Here is a 22158-nt window from a genome sequence, read left to right as displayed (position 1 = left end):
TTCCGTTATCCGTCAAGGAGAGTCGACGGCCCGCGTAAAGGATTGCATCCGGGATTGACTGGTTGAAAAAAGAAAGAAGAGGAGAGAGAGAGAGAGAGAGAGAGAGAGAGAGAGAGAGAGAATTGAAGGGAGATCGAAAATCGGATTAACACGATCGACTGAAACGAGTATCCATCCCGTGCGCCAGGTGAACGGTTCGCGTTCTTTTCCCTTCGTCGGCGAATATAAATCCGTGTGTAACACGGGCCAACCTGTCAATAACCCGGCCAAATTCTTCGCCCGTCGTTTCGAGGAAAAGATACTCGACCGATAAAAACGCACGTAGGTGAAATTATCGCGTGAATTGCCGTCACGAGTCTTGCGTAATCGCCCGCCGCGTGCATCGGGTGCCCTCTAAAAAAAAAAAAAAAAAAAAAAAGAAAAAATGCTAATTCGTTGGATTATCTTTCACTTTGCACGCGTTCGAGTTCAAGTTTCGTATACGCGATAAAATCGTGACGATAAAATCGTGACGATAAAATCGTGAAATTGTAGTAAAAGTTGGATAAAAATTCGATGAATGTTCAATCTCTAAGAATTTTTTAAACTACTGCGCTATCTAGTCGAGGTATTGTTATAAGAAGGTGATAAAGAAATTTAATTTCCATCGGATTGGTGAAGGAAGAGGAAGCTGTCAGTGACGTGATAATGGTGACGTGATTCGTGTCGTACGAGTTTGCCTCGAACGCTATTCTCATGTAGTCAATCTTTCAATTGCTAAGCTTATGGAAAATTACTTCTATTTTACGTTGGAGAACGATACGGGACGGATCGTTGGCGTTATTCGATGTTTCCTTCGTTCCAACTTCGAAAACAATCTTGAAACTTGTTTGCGATACAGAATTTTACAGAGATCTCGTTAAAAGGGTAAACTCGCGAGTCTCGAAAGTTTCTTCCAAACCAACGGGCGAAAACATCATCTTCGGTTGTTGTATTCTTAAAAAGAAAAAAAGAAAAAAAAAAAGAAGAAGAAGCGATAATTCGTTTCGTGTATCGCGTCGATCAAGTTCCGCATATTTTGCTCCAATTAGCAATGTTATTTATGAAAGAGATAATAGGCCGGCAACGGGTCTATCTGCCCGTACAGATAAAGAGCGTAGGTGGTCGCACCGAGGACGCATCGCGTATGAGATAACTCGTTAGGTCAATGCCATGCGAGGCAACCTTTGTGGAGCAAAGTCGAGGCGCGAACTGTTAGGCGGAACCGCCAAGTACGCGCATCTTTCAACGTTCGTTTGACACGGTTCGTGTGACGTAGCTCGGAAGAGTGCCGGAAACAAGCCGCTTATATCGTCGACCTCGACATATCCAATCAACCAATCTTCGCTGAATGCCTATTGTTCCGGTATTTCGAGCGTGATAAAACCTAAGCTGGAAGATATTTCTATAAATCCATCGGTTTATAGAAATGCGATCAAGAAGAAACAATCGAAAGGAGAGTTTGTGGGCGATTATATTTTATTCGTTGTAGTTGGAAAAACTTTGACGAGAAATGTGAATTTGAAGGAAGAAAATCCGAAAAGATAAAAGTTAAAAACGATTTTAAAATTCGCAATAGGATGATTTCTTTAAAGAAGAAAAAGTCCAGGATATTTAAGAATATTGTGTATAATGGGATGGCTATGGAATGCATTAATATGATGTAACGTGATCTCGTTTTTCAAGTGACGTCATTCCTTGTTGATCGAGTAATCGTTCAAACGCCTGCGGGTATGCAACCTATCGTCCTTTACTTCCTACTGGCGCCGATAGGTGGCTCCAGCGCACAATTTAGTAAATTCTGCAAAAAAAGTTATCGACGATCGATTCGCGATAAATTCGAAATTTAATTTTCACCCATACAAATTTTCCTCTATCCAAAAAACACCTTTCGATCGATCGATTTATTAATTTTTGCAAAAATGAGTAAACTCGTCGAACCAACATTTCATTCGTATGCTTTACCCATTGAAATCGAAATAATTCCCACCAGATGGCTATACTTTCACGGCAATCGGTGAGAAACAATTCCATCGATCGATACGAAATTTAAACTTCGATTCAACGCTTTCTTTAAACGTTTCTAATAAACGCGCAATAAAACGACCCTAATAGCGCTAATAGCGCTACGAATTAAAATCTATTCAATAATCCCCACACTGCTTTCCTTCGATAATTCATAATCGCCTTCAAATCATTCCAAAATAACCCCTTCATCAAAGATCCAAAAGTTTTCCCAAACTTTCTTCGACATTCGAGCGAATGCACGCAATAAGAAGCCTACCCTCCAACTCGATGACGTCGTAATCCGGAATATTTCTACCCTTTCGTGGGCGCGTTTGCTATCGATCGATCCGAACGCACGCGGCACTCGTTGCCACGAGTCGCGAAATCGTCTAGGCAAAGCGAGAGAGAGAGAGAGAGAGAGAGAGAGGGTGCAAAAACCCACCCCCCTCGCGATGCCTCGCTATAAGTACCGGACACGAATCGAGCGCGGGCTTATAGGTCCGGTTGCGGTCTTCCTCGTTCGTTCTTCTCCTCGAAACCAGCCCACGAACCGGGGGCCATCGAACGGTGATCTATGAATAGATCCCGAGATCCTCGGCTGCCACCATTTTGATTTCGCGTCAAACGGGGAGATCGATTGACGGAGGACGACGCAGCACGTGCGACATTCGAGTGGGGCGAAGACGGGGAGAATGACAAGGTCGCCGGCCGATCGTGGATACAGGCAAGTTCGACCCCGTCGGTGGAACGCTCGGGGCTGGGATCCATGCTGATCCGTGATGCCGCTTGGAGTCACTTTGGACCGAGTACGCCTTAACCATCTTCCGACAGGATGAAGAACAGCAAGTCGTTGATGGACATCGAGGACATCTGCGGATGCTCGAGACTACCCTCGATCATCCCCAGGAAAGAATTGCCGCACTTAAGGTCCACTTCCGGTGAGTGTGCAAATGTGGGAGAGAGGGGATCGTGGAGGCGTTTTTATCAATATTTCGATCAATTTCGATAGCGTATGTGATTGCGTAGAGATTTGTTTATCGACCGAGCATTCGAAGCAAAGCCTACTTTTGATTTATTTGTCTCGATTATTGTGGAGTATCGTGTTCGAATTTAAATTTGATTTTTTTCTCGATTTGTGTAGGATTTCTAAATCTTCGTTGTATTTGCAGTTCTTCTCTTTTGAAGTTTTTTGACAGATTCCGTTTTACAATTCTTGCCAATATTCTTGGAATTTCGATTTTCGAAAGTATAAAAATTCATCGAACGAGAAAAATATTTGTTGAACTGTTGCGTCTCTTCTCGTTCTTCCATTTATTTTTTTTTTCTGTTCTTTAAAGCTTTTTTTTTTTTCCTTTTTGACACGAAGTGATCTTGTTAAATTTAACGTGATTTCTGTGGAAGCACCATCGATGCTGGCTTGCGCCAGTTTTTTTTTTTTTTCACGCCGCGATACACACACGTGTTATAACAAGCGACTTAAGCTTAAATTAACTTGATAACGAAACTTTGAGACATGTCTGTAAACATTTTTTTCGATACTATTAAATTTTTTTCCATCCATTTTTCATTTAAAGAATTTGGAATAACTTAAAGAATTTAATTTTTTAAATGAAATACGTATCGATCCGACGTAACGAATAATAAAATTTTGTTCTCATGCATTTGTCCAATCCCTAAGACTTTTTACGTCATGGAAAAATTGCAACAAAGAGGCGATCGATATTAACACACGTGCTCTCGAAAGGAAAACTTGAACGATCGATAGAGTTCATAACAAAAACTACTGCATAAAACCTTGAGTGAAAATATTAACTCGTTACGAAATCTTCTTTTTAAAATTTACAATCTCTCTCTCTCTTTCTCTCTAATTATTATAATTTTCAGAATTCTAATTTTATTCATACTTTATTTTCTGAAATTCATTTCTCCTTTTTTCTTCGAATCCTCCTCCTTTCCAAGTTACGTTATTTTTTTTTTTTTTTTTTTTATAGTAATAAAAGCTACATTTTGCTATCTTCTTCTTGAAATTTATATTTAACATTTCCTTTACGCACGATTTTAATCCCTCCGTAAAAAGTTTATCGAAAAAGTTTGTAAAAAAAAATGTTATGGATGGATCAGACTGTTTTATCGTTTCATATTTCACGTTTTATGGTGCATTTTATAAAGCTAATAAATAAAAAGTTTCGAAACATCTTTGATGGAAGAGTGTCTATAAAGATCGATTTAACGTCTCACGAGCTTATATATTTTTCTAGTGTTGGGACAAAATAAACATCAATAAAATCGATATACTATGTTGAACATCTGTTGATGCTAAAATAGCCTGACTCTCAATTAACTGATATAAAAATACTCTCGATAATCTTGATACTTTGACTGAAAAAAAAAAAAAAGAAGAAGAAGAATAAAAACAGAGAGATAAATAAATAAATAAACGATCGCGAAAAAGAAATTTATAGAATTTTAAAAAAATCTATAATTCGAACGGATTTTTCACGTAAAATAACTTATTTTGACTCTCTTAACGATAAATTCTTTTATACGACTCAAGAAACGCAAGAGAGAAAAAAAAGGAAGCGAAGAACCGCAAGAGATTGTAAAAAGGGAGCAATGAAAACGAGACGCGAATAGGGTTGACGATCAAAAAAGAGTCGACTTCAAGACTCTCCTCCTTAAGTGCTATACTTCTTTTTTCTCTTCTCTTTTTTGCCTCCACGAGACCGGCCTCCCTCCTCCAAGTTCGTTTCTGGACCCTTGCTCGCCAGAAGCCTTGAATTTAGTTGTTAACCGGTAGTGCTTACGTTTCCTCGTGTGTTCCTCTCTTCCTCGTATTCCCTCCCTGGCATGCCTGGAAAAATAAGAATAGCTCTCCACTTCCTTTGATCCACCGTTCCCCGACGAAATCTCTCGGAAACGTCAGTTTCGATCGTTCCTCGCCGACGACAACACGCGTCTCGACCAAATACTTCTGAATTTTTCTTTTCTTTTCTTTTCTGTCTCTCTCTCTCTCTCTCTCTCTCTCTCTCAAAGCGATCGATCAAAGTCTTTGATTCTTCTCTCTATGAAATTCGAGAGCGAGCTTCATATTCGATTCGATGAATGAGCTTCTAAGCTTCGATGAAATTACGTACTATTTTTGATCTTTTTTTTTTTAATTCTAGTTGAAGTCGATGAATTAAACGATAGATTAAATTACACGATCGATCAATTCGATCTTGAAATAGGAGCGAGGATTGAATTCCTTTAAAGTTTAAAAAAGATTCCGTTAAAATCATAACAAGAAAAATCAAGTAAACTAGAACAAAGATTTTTACCTTTACAAAAAATCGTCCGAAGGAGAATGCACGAAACGGAATGAAACGGAGCTGCAAGTCACGAAATTGCGCGTGTGCATAATTCGAAGAGAGCAACCAGTCGGATATGATAAAAAAAGAACCGTGTTGGCGACAAAAGGGAGAAACACTTTCGCCGCGTTCGTCGCGATGCCTTTGAAAAGCGTCACGAATTTTCCAACGCTCGGGAAGACGTTGGCGAGGCGGCGAACATTCGCTTAGCTTCGTTGTGTTCCATCACCTCCACAGGGTGTCGCTTTCAGTCTCCTGGCCGAGGCAGGGGCCCCAAGCAGGTGTAACACGGCGTTTCCATTCACCGTGACGTGGTGCCCTGGAACGGACCACTGTGCACGCTTCTACTACGTCTTCGAAGGAAATCCTCTGCTGTTTGCTCGGTGCTCTTTGCAAACACACTTCGCTTCGACTACCGAAAGTGATGAATATGCCAGGACACGTGCTGGAAAAGGAACACCGTTAGTAATCACCGTTAAGTGGAAAACAGATCGGTTTTATCGCGTGCTTGTGACAATATTTACAAAGTATAAAGACACACTATTTTTCATACGACACGAAACGCTTAAGAATGATCGTGTTTTCTTTCTATACTGGCGTCACTCTATACTCGATGATAAATATATAAAAGGAAAGAGGTAGTCGAATAAAGGGAGTGTGAATAATGTGTGATCTGTAGTTTGAAAGGGTGGTTTTGAAAGTGTAGAGTTTGTAGTGGACTGATCGGTGCAGGAAGAACGTCGAAATGGTTTTCTTCGGGAGAAAGGAGAAAATTGAAGACCGGCGATTGCTAGCCAGCATCGACGCTGTGAATGGCGCCAAACTGTATCACATAGAAAATGGTAAAAGCCGATTAATAATTTAATCAGGAGATACGAATTCGTTTAGTTTTTTTACCTACTTACTTAGAAATCGAACAAGTTTTCGATGTCTAGATTCCTTGAAAATTAAGAAGAAATATTTAGTCTCAAGATTTTACGAATCCAAGTATTCCCTCGTATTTCTCCAGCTAGGCGCTGCGAACAAACTTTACCCGTATCTAAATATTATTCCGCCGCGTTTACGCATTTCGTTCTGGTCCTTGGCGAATCAAAATACTCTCTTGCAAATTTATTTTCTTCCTCTTTATTTTCTTTCCTCGATTTTATATTAAAGAAATAAATAATCTAAAAAAGAGACAAAAACGTATAACTTCTGTCGAAAAATATTCATCAGTTCCTTTTCGCGTCAAAACTGGTTTAAAACTTTTATCTTTTCTCTCTCTCTCTTTCTCTCTCTCTCTCTCTCTCTCTCTCTCTAAACCAGACGAGAAATAGGTCGAGGCGCTCTGGAAAGACGATACGCGATCGCCATAGTCCGCCTCTATGCATTCGTGGTTCGATGGCTTCGTGTAACTACATGCATTTATCATGCAAACGTTTCCTCGTCGACATTACTTATCGTCGTACATTCAAGTGGCCAGTCATCGTATATCACGGCTACTCGAACCTGAAATATGATCTCCTTTCCGATAATTAAGCGACATCGTAAAGCGTGGAGATACAATTGATTCGACAAGTTGCCTCACCGATAAATTTTTCTCGAAAAATAAATACGTTCCCCTTGAAAATTGTTCCGTAAATTAAAGCCGAACGAGAGTGAAAAGATGGAACGAAATCCGTTTGTGGCACTAATTAGTCCCGGCACTTGTGAATGGATTCAATGTTAATTGACACCAACTAGAAGACTATTGTTAGCGGCACAATGATTCTTTGGTCCTTGAGCTTGCTCTAGATCACGACGGTGTTATAGAGATATTCAATAAGTTAAAATTTAGAATCGAGAATTGAATAATTCTCTCAGATTCTCATTAATTACGCCGCCTGATCTGAAAAAAAAATATAAACCTGTCATTAACGGTAACTATCAGCAATGCGTATCGAAATCTAATATTCATTTATATGTATGAAGGAAGAACGTAATAGGATCTTAATCTTGTAAAATTATATTCATAATATCGAATAATTATCCAAATTTTTAACGATACGTTACCGTTATTTTGATCCACAAGTTCATTAATCCAAATATCAATTTGTACGTAAATCAAAATTTTACTTTAGAATTTCTTTTCTTCCTTTTTTTTTTTTTTTTTCTTATATAACTTTTTATTCCTAACCTATATGCAATAACACAGAACTTTTGGTTATCTTGACTAATCGATATATGAGAAATTTTATATCGTCTAATGAATTTTCTATTCTAAAATTAATATTTAAAAATCCATTCTCCCATTTCCAACGAAATGTCTCGTGCTCCGTCTCCAGCCACCTGTGGCTATATCCCAATATTGATCCGACGAATGGCCACACCCGGCATCCCCTCGCGTCGCTCTTCTACACCCTCACGACGACGCTCGTGCCGGCAGTGTCGTTGCCCTTCGCGCACGACGAGGTAACACGGTGTTATGGAAAAGTGCCTGGTCACTGTTCCAGCCGCCTTCATGCACGTACGCGACAACCTGGAGGAACTGGGCAAGGTGGCCGACGACACGGATCTGTTGTTTCTCAAAGGCCTCTTGGACAGCCCTGTAGTCACGTCTCTGGTTAAGGTGAGTGAACAATAGTTTTCATTGCAGTTTCCTCCTATATTACATCATCTTCCTTCCATTTTGCTTTCAATTGTTACGATAAAATCTACGCGAGATCGAAAATCTTGTACAAATTCCCTTCGAACAATTAAAATTGTGCATTTCAAGTTTTGAGGTTAATCCATATTCTGTTAACTATAAGGTTATGGCGATGGACACACATTTTTCGCAAACGATAAAGGAATTAAACTGTGAAGTGATTTCTTTTTTTGAAAGTAAAGTTAATATTTAAAAAATGTTATTGTTATTCTAAATTCTAAAAAAGATTTTTTAGAAAAAAATGTTTCCGAGTGAATACCAGTGATTCTTGCCTTCAAACGTTCAGTCGACTCCTTAGATCTATTAGCGCTTGAACAAACGCTTTACAACTTTTTCAATTTAATTTTTCTTTAACTCGATTAATTGCAACCATTATTCGCGTTTGTGTATTATTTTTGGCATCGATGAAATAAACAATAGTGTGCGTCGTTGGATCATGCGCGATGAGAGTGGATAACTCGAGACACATGCACGTGCCACGTGTTTACTACGGTCGGCGGCCGCTCGATTTTACGAGAAAGAGATGTTCATTTATGAGATTGTTCGTCTGCCGTGAAATCCTCGTATATTCAACATTGTGAAACGAAAAACGTAACTCGTCTCTTCGCCGCGTTCGGTAAAAATCCTTCGTGTCGTTGAACCCGTTTCTTCCTCGAGACTCGTCTGGGATCGGTTTCTTAGCTCGTTCTTATAAATAGGAGAGATACTCGTGCGATGGAACAGCTGGATTCGTCGTCGTTTAGTCTGTGTTGCTATTCTATTTTTTATTGTTCGATTGCTGGGCTTTGTTAAGAGAATTTTATACACGAAGATACTTGGTTTTTTGATTCATTTTTTTATCTTTATCTTTTTAAATAAAATGTATATTTCAAACGTATTTTTTTCTCTTTTCACTTTCTAATGTTTCAACGTTTTATCTTTTTCTTTTAATAAAAATATCACTTGGTTTGTTACGTGTAATTTTCTGCCACGTTAATAAGTATGTCGTCGTTCATTTTCGATTTCGTTTCAATTTTATAATTAATTATAGTACAAATTTGTTTTACTCAACTTTTAGTTTCAATCTCTTGTTTCATTACGATATATACCTTACCTAATTAGAAAAAAAAAAAAAAATAGTTTCAACAGCTGTATTCTTGTTCATCAAGGTACTATTGTGTCGTTCCATTGTTTAATCCACATTATACAATGTCTATCAATAATTCCACTATACAATCCATCAATGTTCGTTTAACGCGTTACTTAAACAACTTACAAAAGATATTATCATCTATACATCAACTTTTAAATTTTACATTAACTTTTAAATTTCTTGAATCTTATATCAGAATCGAATCTTGCTTCATCTGATAAAATTCTGAAAATTAAGCAAGAAAATATGAATTTTTAAATATATCTTTCAAAAATTCTTTTCAAGAAATTGTTCACAATTTCTCTTACCTTGTTTATATAATAATTTATAAATTCAGAATATCGTTCTGCTAATTAATAACATTATACTTATTCGTATTAATTATGACATCCTTCACATCAGTCTTACTCTTTGCATTCATCATCATTTAAAAGACTAAACTTTTTAAAAGGCTTCCAACAATATATTCATAAAAAAAATTTGAATATTCATTCAAATCCTTTATTTCAATATCATCCTCCTTGTCCAAAGATGAGTCAACATTTCATTATACGCGAACTAACTTGATTTCTTCGAAATTCAAGATAATTATACCATTTAAGTTCCTGGTGTATGAGATATCATGTAAACTCCAATTGACGAAATTTTAGAAACAGGATTTACACCAATTTCTTTTCACGCGTCGTTTGCCACCACGGCCACGTGAAACGTTCGTATTATTTCGGTCGTGACACAGATTTGCCATGGAATCGCGGAACCACACTTTCGATGAATATGTTACATATTATCTATCGATCGAGTGAATATAAATCCAGCGACGTGATCATCTACGTCATCTTTCCTCTCAGTTTTTTCTCCATCGCGTAATAATCACGTCGAAATGTACAGTTGATTGAAAAAGTATTCTCCTGAAGATTCTATATTTATTTTCGTTTCTAATATTTTTATTTATTTTTTTTTTTTTGAATAATTTTATTCAAAATATATCTAACGTATCCAACGCGAAAGTTTTTGGACCAATTACGCCAATAAGTTTCTTTGCTGTTCCTCGTCTTAATATTTTATGTTTTCTGAATCTTCATCCGACTTAGTTATGCGTTATCTAATAAATTTTTGAAAAATGTCTCGATATTCTGGGGTAAAGTTCCATTGGAAATGGTCCAACAACGGGTCAACTTCTTTCTCCTTGAAATTCTCGGAGAACTATAAAAAGAGAAGAAGTTTGATATTACATTATTATCTAAAAATGTTTCGAAATATAAGAAAAAACTTGTGACTCTTGGAGCCAGCCAGTAACTCTCTTCGTGACCCAAAACGCATTATCTTGTTCTCGATCGACTGCACGCGGCTCACCTATGAGACGTTAAGGCTCGTCCACATGTACATACGCACCTTACGCACCTGCCAGGCCCACATTCCATCCCGTTCTTCGAGATCGGCAGGTAGAAGTCCCGTCTGGTGTCGAAAAGTCGTTAAGAAACCGGTGTCCGTTTCCGGCTCGACTCCAAGATAACAATAGGGAACAGTTGACAGACAGTGGTGAGACTGTGTCTTTTGAAAACCGTCGAAAACAAGCGTGAAAAGCTTGATCACACGACCAAAGTAAATTTGGTGGAAAAGTGTGAGAACTGTGATTCTCCTCGAGATTCTTTCGTATTTCTTCTGCTGCATTCTGTGAATAACTTCTAGGAAGATTGGTACGTTTAGGGAGTGTCTTAATCAGACACGAGCAGGAACGTCGTTAACGCCTGTCTAATTGGGCCGAGAGGTCATAATAAATAAATTGATAGAGTTAATAAACCATATGACCATATCCTAACTTAATTTGTCTTTTTATATCGAATTTTATATTACATTTTAATTTTATTTTTTTTTATATTTTTATATTTTTTTTTATATCTTTTTATAGCGATTATGAAAAATTAATATAATACAAAAATAATAAATACGCTTTGCACCCGTTGCAATTAATAAAAATAAAGTCTACTCTAACTATTATAACTAAAACACGATTCGCAATACCCATATCGAAATACGTAAAAGCACCATAATTCCACCAATAACAACAACCAATCCCGCCACTAATAACTAACTCCTCTTCCGGTCTCCTACTCCCCCCTCTTTTTCTCCCCTCCAATCACCTTTCTTTCAATTCGACGGGCGGCCGAAAAGCGGAAACCGCGACCAGGTCCTTCCCTGGAACAAAGCCGCTTCCTGCGAAGGGAAGAAGCAAAGCGTGAATCGGAAGCGAAGCAGATTTCACGAGATCACGATTTCACGAATCGTGAATAATAATCCCGTGGCCTGTTAATTGGCAAATCGTCGCCGCTGCTCGTCTTATATCCGCCGTAATTGACCGCGAGGACCCGTCCAATTGGCCCGAGGGTCGGCAGTCATCGCTCATCTTCCCCCCTCGCGCAGAAACCGCGAGGCCGCGTCGCGTGCACTCGCGTATACACGCGTACACACATACAGGCGAGTATGTAATTTCAACCAGCTTTGTAATCGCGCGAAGGGACGAGCACGCGTGTGCGACATTGATGCACGTGTATGTGGACAGGGACGTAGCCGACGTCACCGAGTGCCATGGGTGATGCAAGGAGTGGGGAGATTAAAGGGATTGGGTTATTTCATTGTTGATCTTGTTGTGTCCAGAATGAAATTTTGTGTGTGAAACGATGCGTTTCGCGTTTCTTTTCGCGTGTAATTAAGTTTTAATTTTAACCCTTGGGACTGTTATGTCTGAGCTAGATATTATACAACGTAGCTTTTAAAATAATTTAAAATGTTTTCCTTTTTCTTTCAAATAGTTTGTAATAGTTTACACAATATTTTATTGAGACTCTTTGTAGATCCTTTTTATAAATGAATTAAGGAGTTGTAGGTAAAAAAAAAAATTAAGGAGTGCAAAGGGTTAATACGATCTTATCGATTTAAAGTAAATATTTTTGAATCAGAATTGTTTTTTAGAAAATTTGTAATATTGTAGGCCCGTTGGTAAAGGATAATTTAATAACACGTTCTAATTTTAAACGTACGAAGGAATATGAAATTCTGTCTTAATCGTCAATGCAACCGCAATCTCGTTAACGTTATGGCAGCGATAGTGTCTTTAACACCGGAGCTATACGATCCCGTTGTATCGCGTAACGGATTATTGAGTATCTTGAGAAGGGTCTACCTGTGTCGCGAGATCTACAAACCGATCGGTGTCGATGACCAGAGTTTTTTCTTTTTTTTTTTTTTTTCTTTTCTATTTTTACCACGACTTATCATATCTAGCCAAGTTGCATGATTCTTTAGATCGGCGAGAATAACGTGATGATAGCGATCTCGGCGCTGAAAGTTGACACAAAGAATCGATTAGAGTAGTCACGAAAATATGTCCAAGGACGAGACGAAAGATTCGTCTGTGTGTGTTCACTTTCACACGCGAATAGCATACGCAATCGGAATGTTCGAGTAGCATGAGCGATCCCTCTACCTCTTCTAGGATATTTAACATTCCTCGCAACGAGACACGTTCACATGTTGGCACTCCGTTTAAACATCGTTGCTTTCCTGTCTCGAAAGACGCGCTAGAAGTCCCGACAATGATACCAGGATAGATAATAATATTATCACGTGACGGGATAACCTATCTGAATCCACGCTTCTCTACTTTTAACATACAATCGTTAACAAGAATGGTTAACACCATCTCATCAAATTCAAAAGATATCGACGAAACAAATTTTATCCAATCGTATGCGCTAAATTTACAAATTTTCCAAAAAAAATTGAAAATTTCATTGAATTATTCGATGATCTATCAATTGTCCGCTATTAAACAACGAACATCAAGATTGTGAAACAGTTGAAAAAATGCAATAACTGATTATTTCGAAATTTACGAAGATCAAAAATAATAGGGGGGAGGGAGTCTGTTGCGCGTAGACGGCCCTGCGCCGAACGTAGCGGAGTGTTGCATACCATCCGAAGAAGGGCCCCCACCTGTTTCAGACGGGCAGCCTGAACGAGCTGGCTCGAAGGTGGGGGCGAAAGAAACGTCAGTAGGCGCGGCAGTTTTCTGACGCCGCTTACCTAAGCAACACACACGGTGTGCGTGTCATCCAAACCTTGGTTTATCCTCGTGGAAACCCTTCATCAGTTTCCCCCCGTGAATAGTCTCCGGCCGAGTGGAACCCTCACGTCCCTGGCCGATCGATACGGCGTATCCTCCAGTTGCAGGAGAGAGGAGGCCAATCGGTTCTCCAAACAGAAGCGTCCTAGCTGGGAGACAGGCGACCTCTGCCTCGGCGTTTCTTCGCGTTTCGTGTGTAAGTCGTGATTTCTTTTCGATATATTCCCGTAGAGGAATTCTGGTCTCGCTGGTGGCGAGTTTCGGACGAGTTTTGGACGACAGAAATCTGGATTTGGCAGATCGATTTGAGATCGCGTCGTAGGACTGTTACTGTTACACGCTACAGCGACACGTGAGATCGAGAGAAAGCGGGATTTGTTGACCGTTGGCCCCTCTTGGCGTCGTGTGATCAGTGGATCTCGAGATTGGGCGGCTGGATCTCTTCGTAGACGCGATCTGTGATCAAAACGTGAAATTTTCAAAGAATCGAAGGAAAGATAAAGTCTTGTCTTTTAATTGTGTCGAGGATGAATTGTTCTATTTGTGACGTGTTTTTCTTTTTTTTTTTTCGTGGGAACGAAATGAATAATAGTTGAGCGCTTTCTTGGAAATCGTATCGTAATAATCGTAGTATGCTCTACGTTTCATGATGTTGTTTTTGAAAGAAGAAACAAGTGATTTTTTCCCCCCAAAAGTATCGAAGTATAACGGAGCTGAGAAAAATAGTTAGGAAATGGGCAGTCATTCGAATCGTGGTAATAATAAATAATAAATAATAAACAATTTAAATTATTGATACACGTAACAAGGGACTTGCTATTCATCAATCCTGATGTTTGTTTCGTGAGAGGTTTTTTTCAGGGACGTCACGGAAGAACAGAAGAATTCATTATAGGTTGCAACGTTTGTTGAATGCCAGCTGTTCTATCATCATTTCCATGATAAATGCGATATAATTCATGTGTACGATAATGACAATTTTCCAACATATGGATAAATACCTTCGACGTCGAATTTTGATTAATTTATACACCCAATTTTTTCTTCCATTAATTCTCTTCTCTTCAGCTTTCATCGGTCGAAAAATAATTTGCATTAATTTGAAAATAAAAAAAAAAAATAGATTATTCAAACGGAAGATCAAAGTTTGAGTTAATAATTCATAAGATGGTTATTAACAAACGTTAATGGAACGATCGAAATCACACTCCTCCTCGTAAATCATAATCTATTTTCCCTAAAGTCTCAAAGAAAACAGGACTCGTGTTCTTTGATTTTCCATGTTGATTTATGTAGTCGCGTGGGTCGAGAGATCGAAAAGTCGAAGATCTTGCGGACTCTTTTCGATATACAATTTTTTTTTTTCGATTTTATGGGGAAGCGCAATTTTTTCACAACCAGTGTCGTGTCGTGATTCATATCCTCGATGCTGGGACCGAATCGTGGAAAGAAAAGTAGCGTGCATCTGCGATGCACATGTATCGACGCGAATGATTCGGCGATGAATCATCGTGGCCGTGGATAACAAGCCACTTCGACAGTTTCGCCAAGTAATTTCCATTCGCAAATGCTTCGTATCTGTAAGAAAATATTATTCGATTAGTTTCACAACGTTTAATTGGGAAAAAGATTGATAGGAAAACTGTAATTGAAAAATTGTGGGATATTAGTTTCTTACAGTTGAAATGTTTTAGATAACATTTACTTACTTTAATATTTAAGTTAATTAGACTGTCATTAAATATTCGTATTTTTCATTAAAATGTCATTATTGATACTTTGAGATTACTCGTTCACTAACAAAATTGATTAATAGCCTGTGAGTAGATAAGCATTGGTATTAAAAAAGATTATTAATAAGTCTTTTATCCGTAATAATACGTTAAGCCTAATTAATAAACGTTTTATTCGTAGTGTCTTATTATATATGCATTCATATAGTTCTTTATCACTCGTTATGATAATTTCGATTGGCATTGATAAAATTGTATACGTTATGATTTTTACGTGATTTTCTATGTATCGAAAGAAAGAAAAAAAATTATACAGTGATTATTTTCTTTGGCTGGCGTTACACCGTCGCGGTGTTCAGGTATCAAGCATTCTCGAAGGTGGTTCTGAAACACCGACCTACTTTCGTAATTACTCTTTCATTGTTGTATCGTTGCATTGGCTGGTTCAATGCGGAGTACACCAGCCTTACGTAGTCGACACTAATCCAATCAAACCTCGTTGACGCCGGGTCGTCGGTTGCGCAATAATAATAATTTCACTTTTGAACGATTGGCAGAAAATTCTCATAATTTTTTATCGAGTTATGAAACGAAAAACTGAGTGCAAAAATTAGCGCGAGAAAAATTTTAGTTTTAGTGATAAGAGGGAGAAAAAAAGAGAAATATCTTTAGCATCGTGAAAATAATTAAATTTGTGAAACATTTGAGTCAAAAGCAGTCTGAGAACTTTCATTTCTCTCGAGTTAAACGAGAGGGACGAAGAGCAATCAAGGTTCCTCGTACGGTGAATTTAATGCGGAAACCCGTTTCGACTTTCACAACTGGCTAAGCCGTTCACTGTTTGTGGCTTTGGTTGTGTATACACGTAGCCCAGAAAGGAGATCGAGACGAGCAGCTCGATGGACTGACTTATTTCTTCAATGAAAATCGACCCATTCGATAAACATTTGCAAAAACATTAGTAATAAAAATAATATGCAATACAATTATTGCGATCACTGATAAAATTTTTACTTCTAAATTTCCACTTTGTTGGAACCCAACAATTAAAAATACCAAATAATCCGGCAGATAAACTTTCCAAAGTGAGAATCTTATCTTGGAGGATTTTGAGAACTAAGAAAAAGTCTCGTTAGTCGAACGGAAGAGGGCCGGAACGAAAACCAGTTCCCACGAAAGTTTAACTCGACTGTCGTGGCTGTTGCAGGTCCAAGAGCGTCTGGAGGATCCTCCACTCCACGTGGAACCGGTATGCTCCTCCGTTTGTGATATCGTCGACGAGGTGTGTCACGCGCTCCGTTCCTCGAGGGACGAGAACGCGCGGGAGCTCGTGCGATTGCTGAGGAGCTCGCATCTGAAAGCGCTCCTGGAGACCCACGACGCGGTCGTCGAGAGGAAGGAAGCGCCACCGTCGAAGCCGGAACCGTCGTTACTGACGATGCCCACTAACGAGAGGATGGAAGCCGTCAGAGTCGTCGGCCTCAGAAGGCAGCCCGATGAACCCCTGGTGAGAATTCATATTAATTCAGACAACAGAATTTTTTGAATGTAGAAATTTTTTTAATGTAGAAAATATTTTGAAGATGTCACACGCTACAGAATATTCCATTCCAAAGATAAGATATAATATAAGGAAAAATATTTTCAAAATTTTTTCAAACAAATGGATTTGTAAATTTCTTAATTGGATCCCCCAAAAGTTGAGAATATTGGAGGATCAGGTTAATTTTCGCGATTCATCGATTCGTTCCGCCGACGAAGAAAGTGTGGCTGACGAGAGAACACATCTCGAACGATCAACAAAGAAATATACAAGTGTCCGCGCCAACTTTCTCAATCGTGGATTCTAGTTTTAGAAGTTTACTATTCCATCACGTGAGAAAATTTGATATTCCATTCCGAATCGGATTTAACACGAAGAAAAGACGGAAATGCCACTCGCGATTCATAAATAATTCGGAACGTTTATTATCCATGCAATGATTCGAGACCACGTGGCTTTTACGATGATGAATCTAATATATTTTTTCAAACTACAGGCTAAAGTTTCAAACTTTATATCAATAAAACTTTATATACAAATATTTTAACAGGAAGATAATAAATTTTTCGTCCGAAAGAAATTGATTATTCATTTTTTTTGGATATATTAAATTCTTGAATTCGAAATTCTCGTTCAAAAGAATATTATATTTCCTCGTCCGGTATCTTACATTCCAAGTTACTTTTGAAACGCATCTCATAACATTCCCCGCCAAATGTATTTTCGACAAACAAAAGTGCAAGAATCATGATCGTGAATATTCTGTTCCATCAGGTTTGTTTATATTCAAATAGAAACATTAAGTCTTCGTAAACAAGGTAAATTGTGAGAATCTACTAACAAAAATGAATTAGACACAGAATCACCAATTGTTGTCTAAATGTATTAAATGGCAAACCTGGTCATGTTCAACGGAAATGAAGTTTATTTTCACTGGTCCGTTTTTGCACAGGGCCTAACAGTGCAAGTCAACGAATCTGGCAACTTGATCATCGCCAGGATCCTGGGCGGAAGCACGGCCGCCCGCCAAGGACTTCTTAGAACCGGTGAGGTGATTCTCGAAGTAAATGGAAAGGAAGTTCACAACCCTGAGGAGCTTCAGGAAGCCATTCACGAGGCAAAGGAGAATTTGTCGCTGAAGCTGGCGCCTGGTATCGCCACCGATGGCAATCGACCTGTAAAATCCACGGTAAGAGAAGGGTAATTTTTGATATATAAATTAATAAGGAACTTTTATTACTTCTTGAATAATTATTGAATAAATTTGAATTTAAAATAGCCAATGTATTTGAAAATGTTTGTGTATAACAATATTCAAAAATATGTTTAATCCTCTTGAAGCCTTTACATTCATTTTAATGACATCCATATGGAACATATGGTTTCAATGAACAGTTTATCAACATTAACTGGTTTTAAACTATAGATTTTACTGTTTTGCTTATAAAATTTAGACAATAGATATAGTCAACCTTCTATTAAAATTATATTCTAAATATAAAAATAATTGTTGAAAACTAAAGTATAATAGCATGTGTGTCATGATCGTTTTTTATAATAAAAACTTGTAAATAGAATTAATATTGATGATATTTATCAAATAAAATATACAAGCGAAAAAAATTAAAAAATTAAAATTATAAAAATTTCACTTTAAAAATAAAAATCATGAAACAATTTAAATTTACAAAAACTTACACTTTAAAAATAAGAATGCAATATGAATAAAAAAATTTTTCAAAAATTATAAAAAATTAAAATTAATGAAACGTAAAAGAAACAAACATAGCAAAATTAGTAAAATAAAATTCATTCATATGAAAAATACCTATTTTCCATTACAGTGTTACATGAGAGCGCTCTTCGACTACGATCCATCAGAAGATACTCTTTTACCATGTAGAGAGATTGGACTTCCGTTCCAAAAAGGCGATGTACTACAAATCGTGGATCAGGCGGATCCAAACTGGTGGCAAGCTCGAAGAGTCGAAGGTGAAGGTTTAGGTCCACCTGGGCTAATCCCATCTTTGGAACTGGAAGAACGAAGGAAAGCGTTTGTTCCACCGGAAGCTGACTTTGTACACAAAATTAGCATTTGTGGGACCAAGATTTCTAAAAAGAAGAAAAGAAAGATGTATCAATCGAAGTCTAACGGTGAATTTGATAGTGCAGAACTTTTGTTATATGAAGAAGTAGCCAGGATGCCACCTTTTAGACGTAAAACCTTGGCTTTAGTCGGTGCGAGAGGTGTTGGTCGTAGGACATTGAAGAATAGGCTGATAAATAGTGATCCTGAGAAGTTTGGTACCATTGTTCCGTGTAAATATCATAATTATTTATATGATGGTAAAATCTTGTCTAAAATGATACACAAAATTGACGAATTTATTATTATACTATATAATAATTTATTCAATTGTAATCAAATTAGCTAATAAAATAATATAAAAAGCTTCGCTCTTAAGTATTAGAACTGTAATATTTACTCACTGATATCATTTTAGATACATCACGACCATCCAGAGTACTCGAAGAGGATGGCAAAAGCTATTGGTTTATCGATCGCGAATCGATGGAAACAGACATCAGAGAGCATCGGTATCTCGAGTACGGAGAACATGGTGGCCATTTGTATGGTACAAAATTGGATTCTGTGCGAGAATTAATTAGAGCAGGGAAAATGTGTGTTTTGGATTGTAGTCCAGCAGCTTTGAAGATACTTCATAACAGCACGGAATTCATGCCTTATGTCATCTTCATAGCAGCGCCAGGAATGGAACAATTGAAATGGCTGTACGATTTACAAAGATCGACTGGAACGAGTAGTCGAAATTTGACGGTAATTATATAACAGATTCTATTTTTTTTTCCTTTCTTTTTTTCTAATATAAAAATTATAAATTTGTTTCGGATATGATCAATATTAAAAAATCAAAAAAATCTATGTTTATGAAATATTATTTACAAATGCTACTTAATTATTCATCTTATTGTAGATTTGAAAAATGAAAAAACATTTATATAAATTTATATAATTCTTTAAAACATTTTCCAATTTTTATATGAAAAATAAAAAGGAGAAGTTTGCAAAAGAATAATTTGATAGATGAAATTTGTATAAAAAAGAAACATATCGACGGCACAAATCGTTTCAAATAAACATAATTATCAAATATTTTACGATACAATTTTTCAAATTTCTGCCTGCCAGTCTGTTTGCCGTCGTCGTGTAAATACGTGTAATTTGCCTATTGTACATGTATCGCATGCACTTTCGTTCGATTGAAACAATTTATTTCTCCTATAAAATTCATTTTGCATAAAACTCATTTTTAAATATTATGTTTCCTATTCCATTTAGATTTATATTGAATATTTTTACATATTTCCCATCGTACAATTCCCATTTTTCTCAAATCTATGTAGCGTTCTTTATTTAATCTTTTGTATGTATTTGATGTTGGCTTTGCTAGTTTGACCGCCAGAGTTCCATCAGATACAGTTCGAGAAGAGCCAGAACACTGGAATCCCTTGCTTCGTTGTACGAGGTTTGTACTGCATGCAAATTCATTTTTTTCTTCATTTTTTTAATGTAGTGTAATTGCTTGTAGATATGTAGTAACTGCTAAAAATTTACCACTGTACAAAATCATATAATATTCAATATAATGTTCAAAGAGAAATCATAATCAATAGACACACATTGATTATACGTACCTCAAACTTTTCAAAATGCAATTAAATTAAATTTATTTCTTATTGATTCAGGAAGACGATTTGAAGGCTACTTTGGAAGAATCTGCGGCTTTGCAGCGTGCTTACGAAAAATATATTGATCTGGTGATTGTGAACGAAGATTTCGACAATACATTTAGACAAGTGATCGCCGCGTTAGATGCTTTAGCAACTGAACATCAATGGGTTCCGGTGAATTGGATATATTAAATATCATTTAGACTAAGAAAACAAATAGTTTCAAAAAATTTGACTAAAACTCGATATTTCGAGTGAATAAATTAATTATTATATTGCGAAATACGTGATAATACCGACCTTTAATACCTTATCAAGTTCGATGTCGAGTGCATTGTTATTACGATTATATTTATAGCATTGTGCAATGGGACAATTTTATGATCGTACTATGTGTATAAAGAATTTTAATGTGTTGTGTATATTGTCTAGATCGAATGTATAGATATTTTTAAACGAATGACGCACTCGACTCGAATAAAGAAAAATATGGTATCCAAGGTTTTTCAAACGAGCAAAGAATTCTTTTATTGAAATGAAAACAAAAAGCTTCAAATACGCCCACTGTGCTACTACGAATAGTGAAATCGGACTATGAAAGTCAATGAGAGATAATATCGATGACGCCGTTTCTAACAAGTACAATCGTAGAGCATTTACGTTATTTCGTTTTAAATTTAACGACCCTTTTATCTTTTAAATTTTGTAAAAGATTTTTATATATAAATAAGATATTCTAGAAATAGATATTGTTAAAAGAGACAAGAAAATAATAGAAAAATTACAGAAAATTGATGTAAATTTTGTTAACATTATTGTTAATTTACTATATAGTAGTTTTAAAAATTTTCGCATACATTCCCCTTCATCATTCAGAATGATTAATTAAAAATGAATCACTATTAAAATATACATTAGACCGCCGTCCAATTATTTTTAGGATATATCTAGTTTTAATTTCTCTTAAATCACGAATCTGTATATGTACGTACATTTATTTACCATTTGTCATACATGATGTACTTTCATTTCTTTTATAGAGATATCTATATATAAAACATATTATATATTATATATTTCATGAATCCTGTTTGTACCGTTCGTGCACCTTAAACATATTCCTGGCATAGAGTGCCTTAATAGCGCAACTTTTTAATTGGCTTGCGGCGAAGACCTACTATGTCGAGATATTCTCTTATACTCGAGAGTTTTACATAAGACATTTAATAATACGTTTTTTCTAATATTCTAACCCATATGCACACGAAAACACAACCATTGCAAATTGCTGTACATTATTTAGTTGGATAATTCCGATCATGTCACGTGATACATGGAAAAATAAAATTTATCGAGCGTTTGTTACGAATTTGAATTATTATTACCTTCACTATCATCATTTCCATTATCCTTATTTATCTGGAATTATAGATTATAATATTTTGATCTTATATTTGTTGCTTCAGTTTCTACTCTACGAATTGCAAAATAAAAATTTTAATTTTATGCATACGAAATAAACATAGTACTTGAAGAGGTTATTTTATATTTAATTACTTTCATATTTCTACAATTTTTACTTACATTTGTTAAAACAATTTGGAATATCAGTTAAAAAAATGCATTTATAATGCATTTATTACTTCAGTTCTCAGAAATGAACTTGAACTTGAATAATCATTTATTCAAAATTATAGAATTTTTGAGTAATAATCTGCAAAAAAAGGATTACTTTTTAGTAAAATAATCTATATAATTTCAAATAAACGTACAAATGACTTGAAAAGATGATTGGTTAATGGATGCATTGATGCATTAGGAATAGCCAATCACATTT

At 36.5% G+C, this 22158-nt stretch overlaps 2 protein-coding genes across 7 annotated transcripts; one reads left to right on the top strand and one right to left on the bottom strand.

The window, feature by feature from the left end:
• Positions 1-97: 97 nt before the first annotated feature.
• On the top strand, positions 98-21686 carry LOC122718172 (protein PALS2). 6 transcript variants are annotated; one of them, XM_043942978.1, is made up of 9 exons: positions 100-321; positions 5190-6214; positions 7844-7959; positions 16233-16532; positions 17521-17757; positions 18413-18887; positions 19073-19407; positions 20042-20116; positions 20337-21686. In XM_043942978.1, exons 2-9 carry the CDS (start codon positions 6118-6120, stop codon positions 20511-20513), a joined length of 1812 nt encoding a protein of 603 aa, XP_043798913.1. In that variant the 5' UTR covers positions 100-321; positions 5190-6117; the 3' UTR covers positions 20514-21686. The 6 variants fall into 6 exon arrangements, with proteins under 6 accessions (XP_043798914.1, XP_043798913.1, XP_043798911.1 ...); XM_043942976.1 differs by lacking the exon at positions 5190-6214 and having other exon boundaries at positions 100-2963; XM_043942980.1 differs by lacking the exon at positions 5190-6214 and having other exon boundaries at positions 101-321.
• On the bottom strand, positions 10234-10924 carry LOC122718174. The gene is made up of 2 exons (XM_043942982.1): positions 10562-10924; positions 10234-10372 (listed from the first exon to the last, which is right to left on the bottom strand). Exons 1-2 carry the CDS (start codon positions 10838-10840, stop codon positions 10268-10270), a joined length of 384 nt encoding a protein of 127 aa, XP_043798917.1. The 5' UTR covers positions 10841-10924; the 3' UTR covers positions 10234-10267.
• Positions 21687-22158: the final 472 nt, after the last annotated feature.

The sequence above is a fragment of the Apis laboriosa genome, unplaced genomic scaffold, assembly GCF_014066325.1.
Source record: "Apis laboriosa isolate Shangri-la unplaced genomic scaffold, ASM1406632v1 scaffold5_cov152, whole genome shotgun sequence".
Taxonomy (NCBI): Eukaryota; Metazoa; Arthropoda; class Insecta; order Hymenoptera; family Apidae; genus Apis; species Apis laboriosa.
The sequence above is the reverse complement of the archived record's forward strand: the minus strand, read 5'-3'. Positions and strand labels throughout refer to the sequence as shown.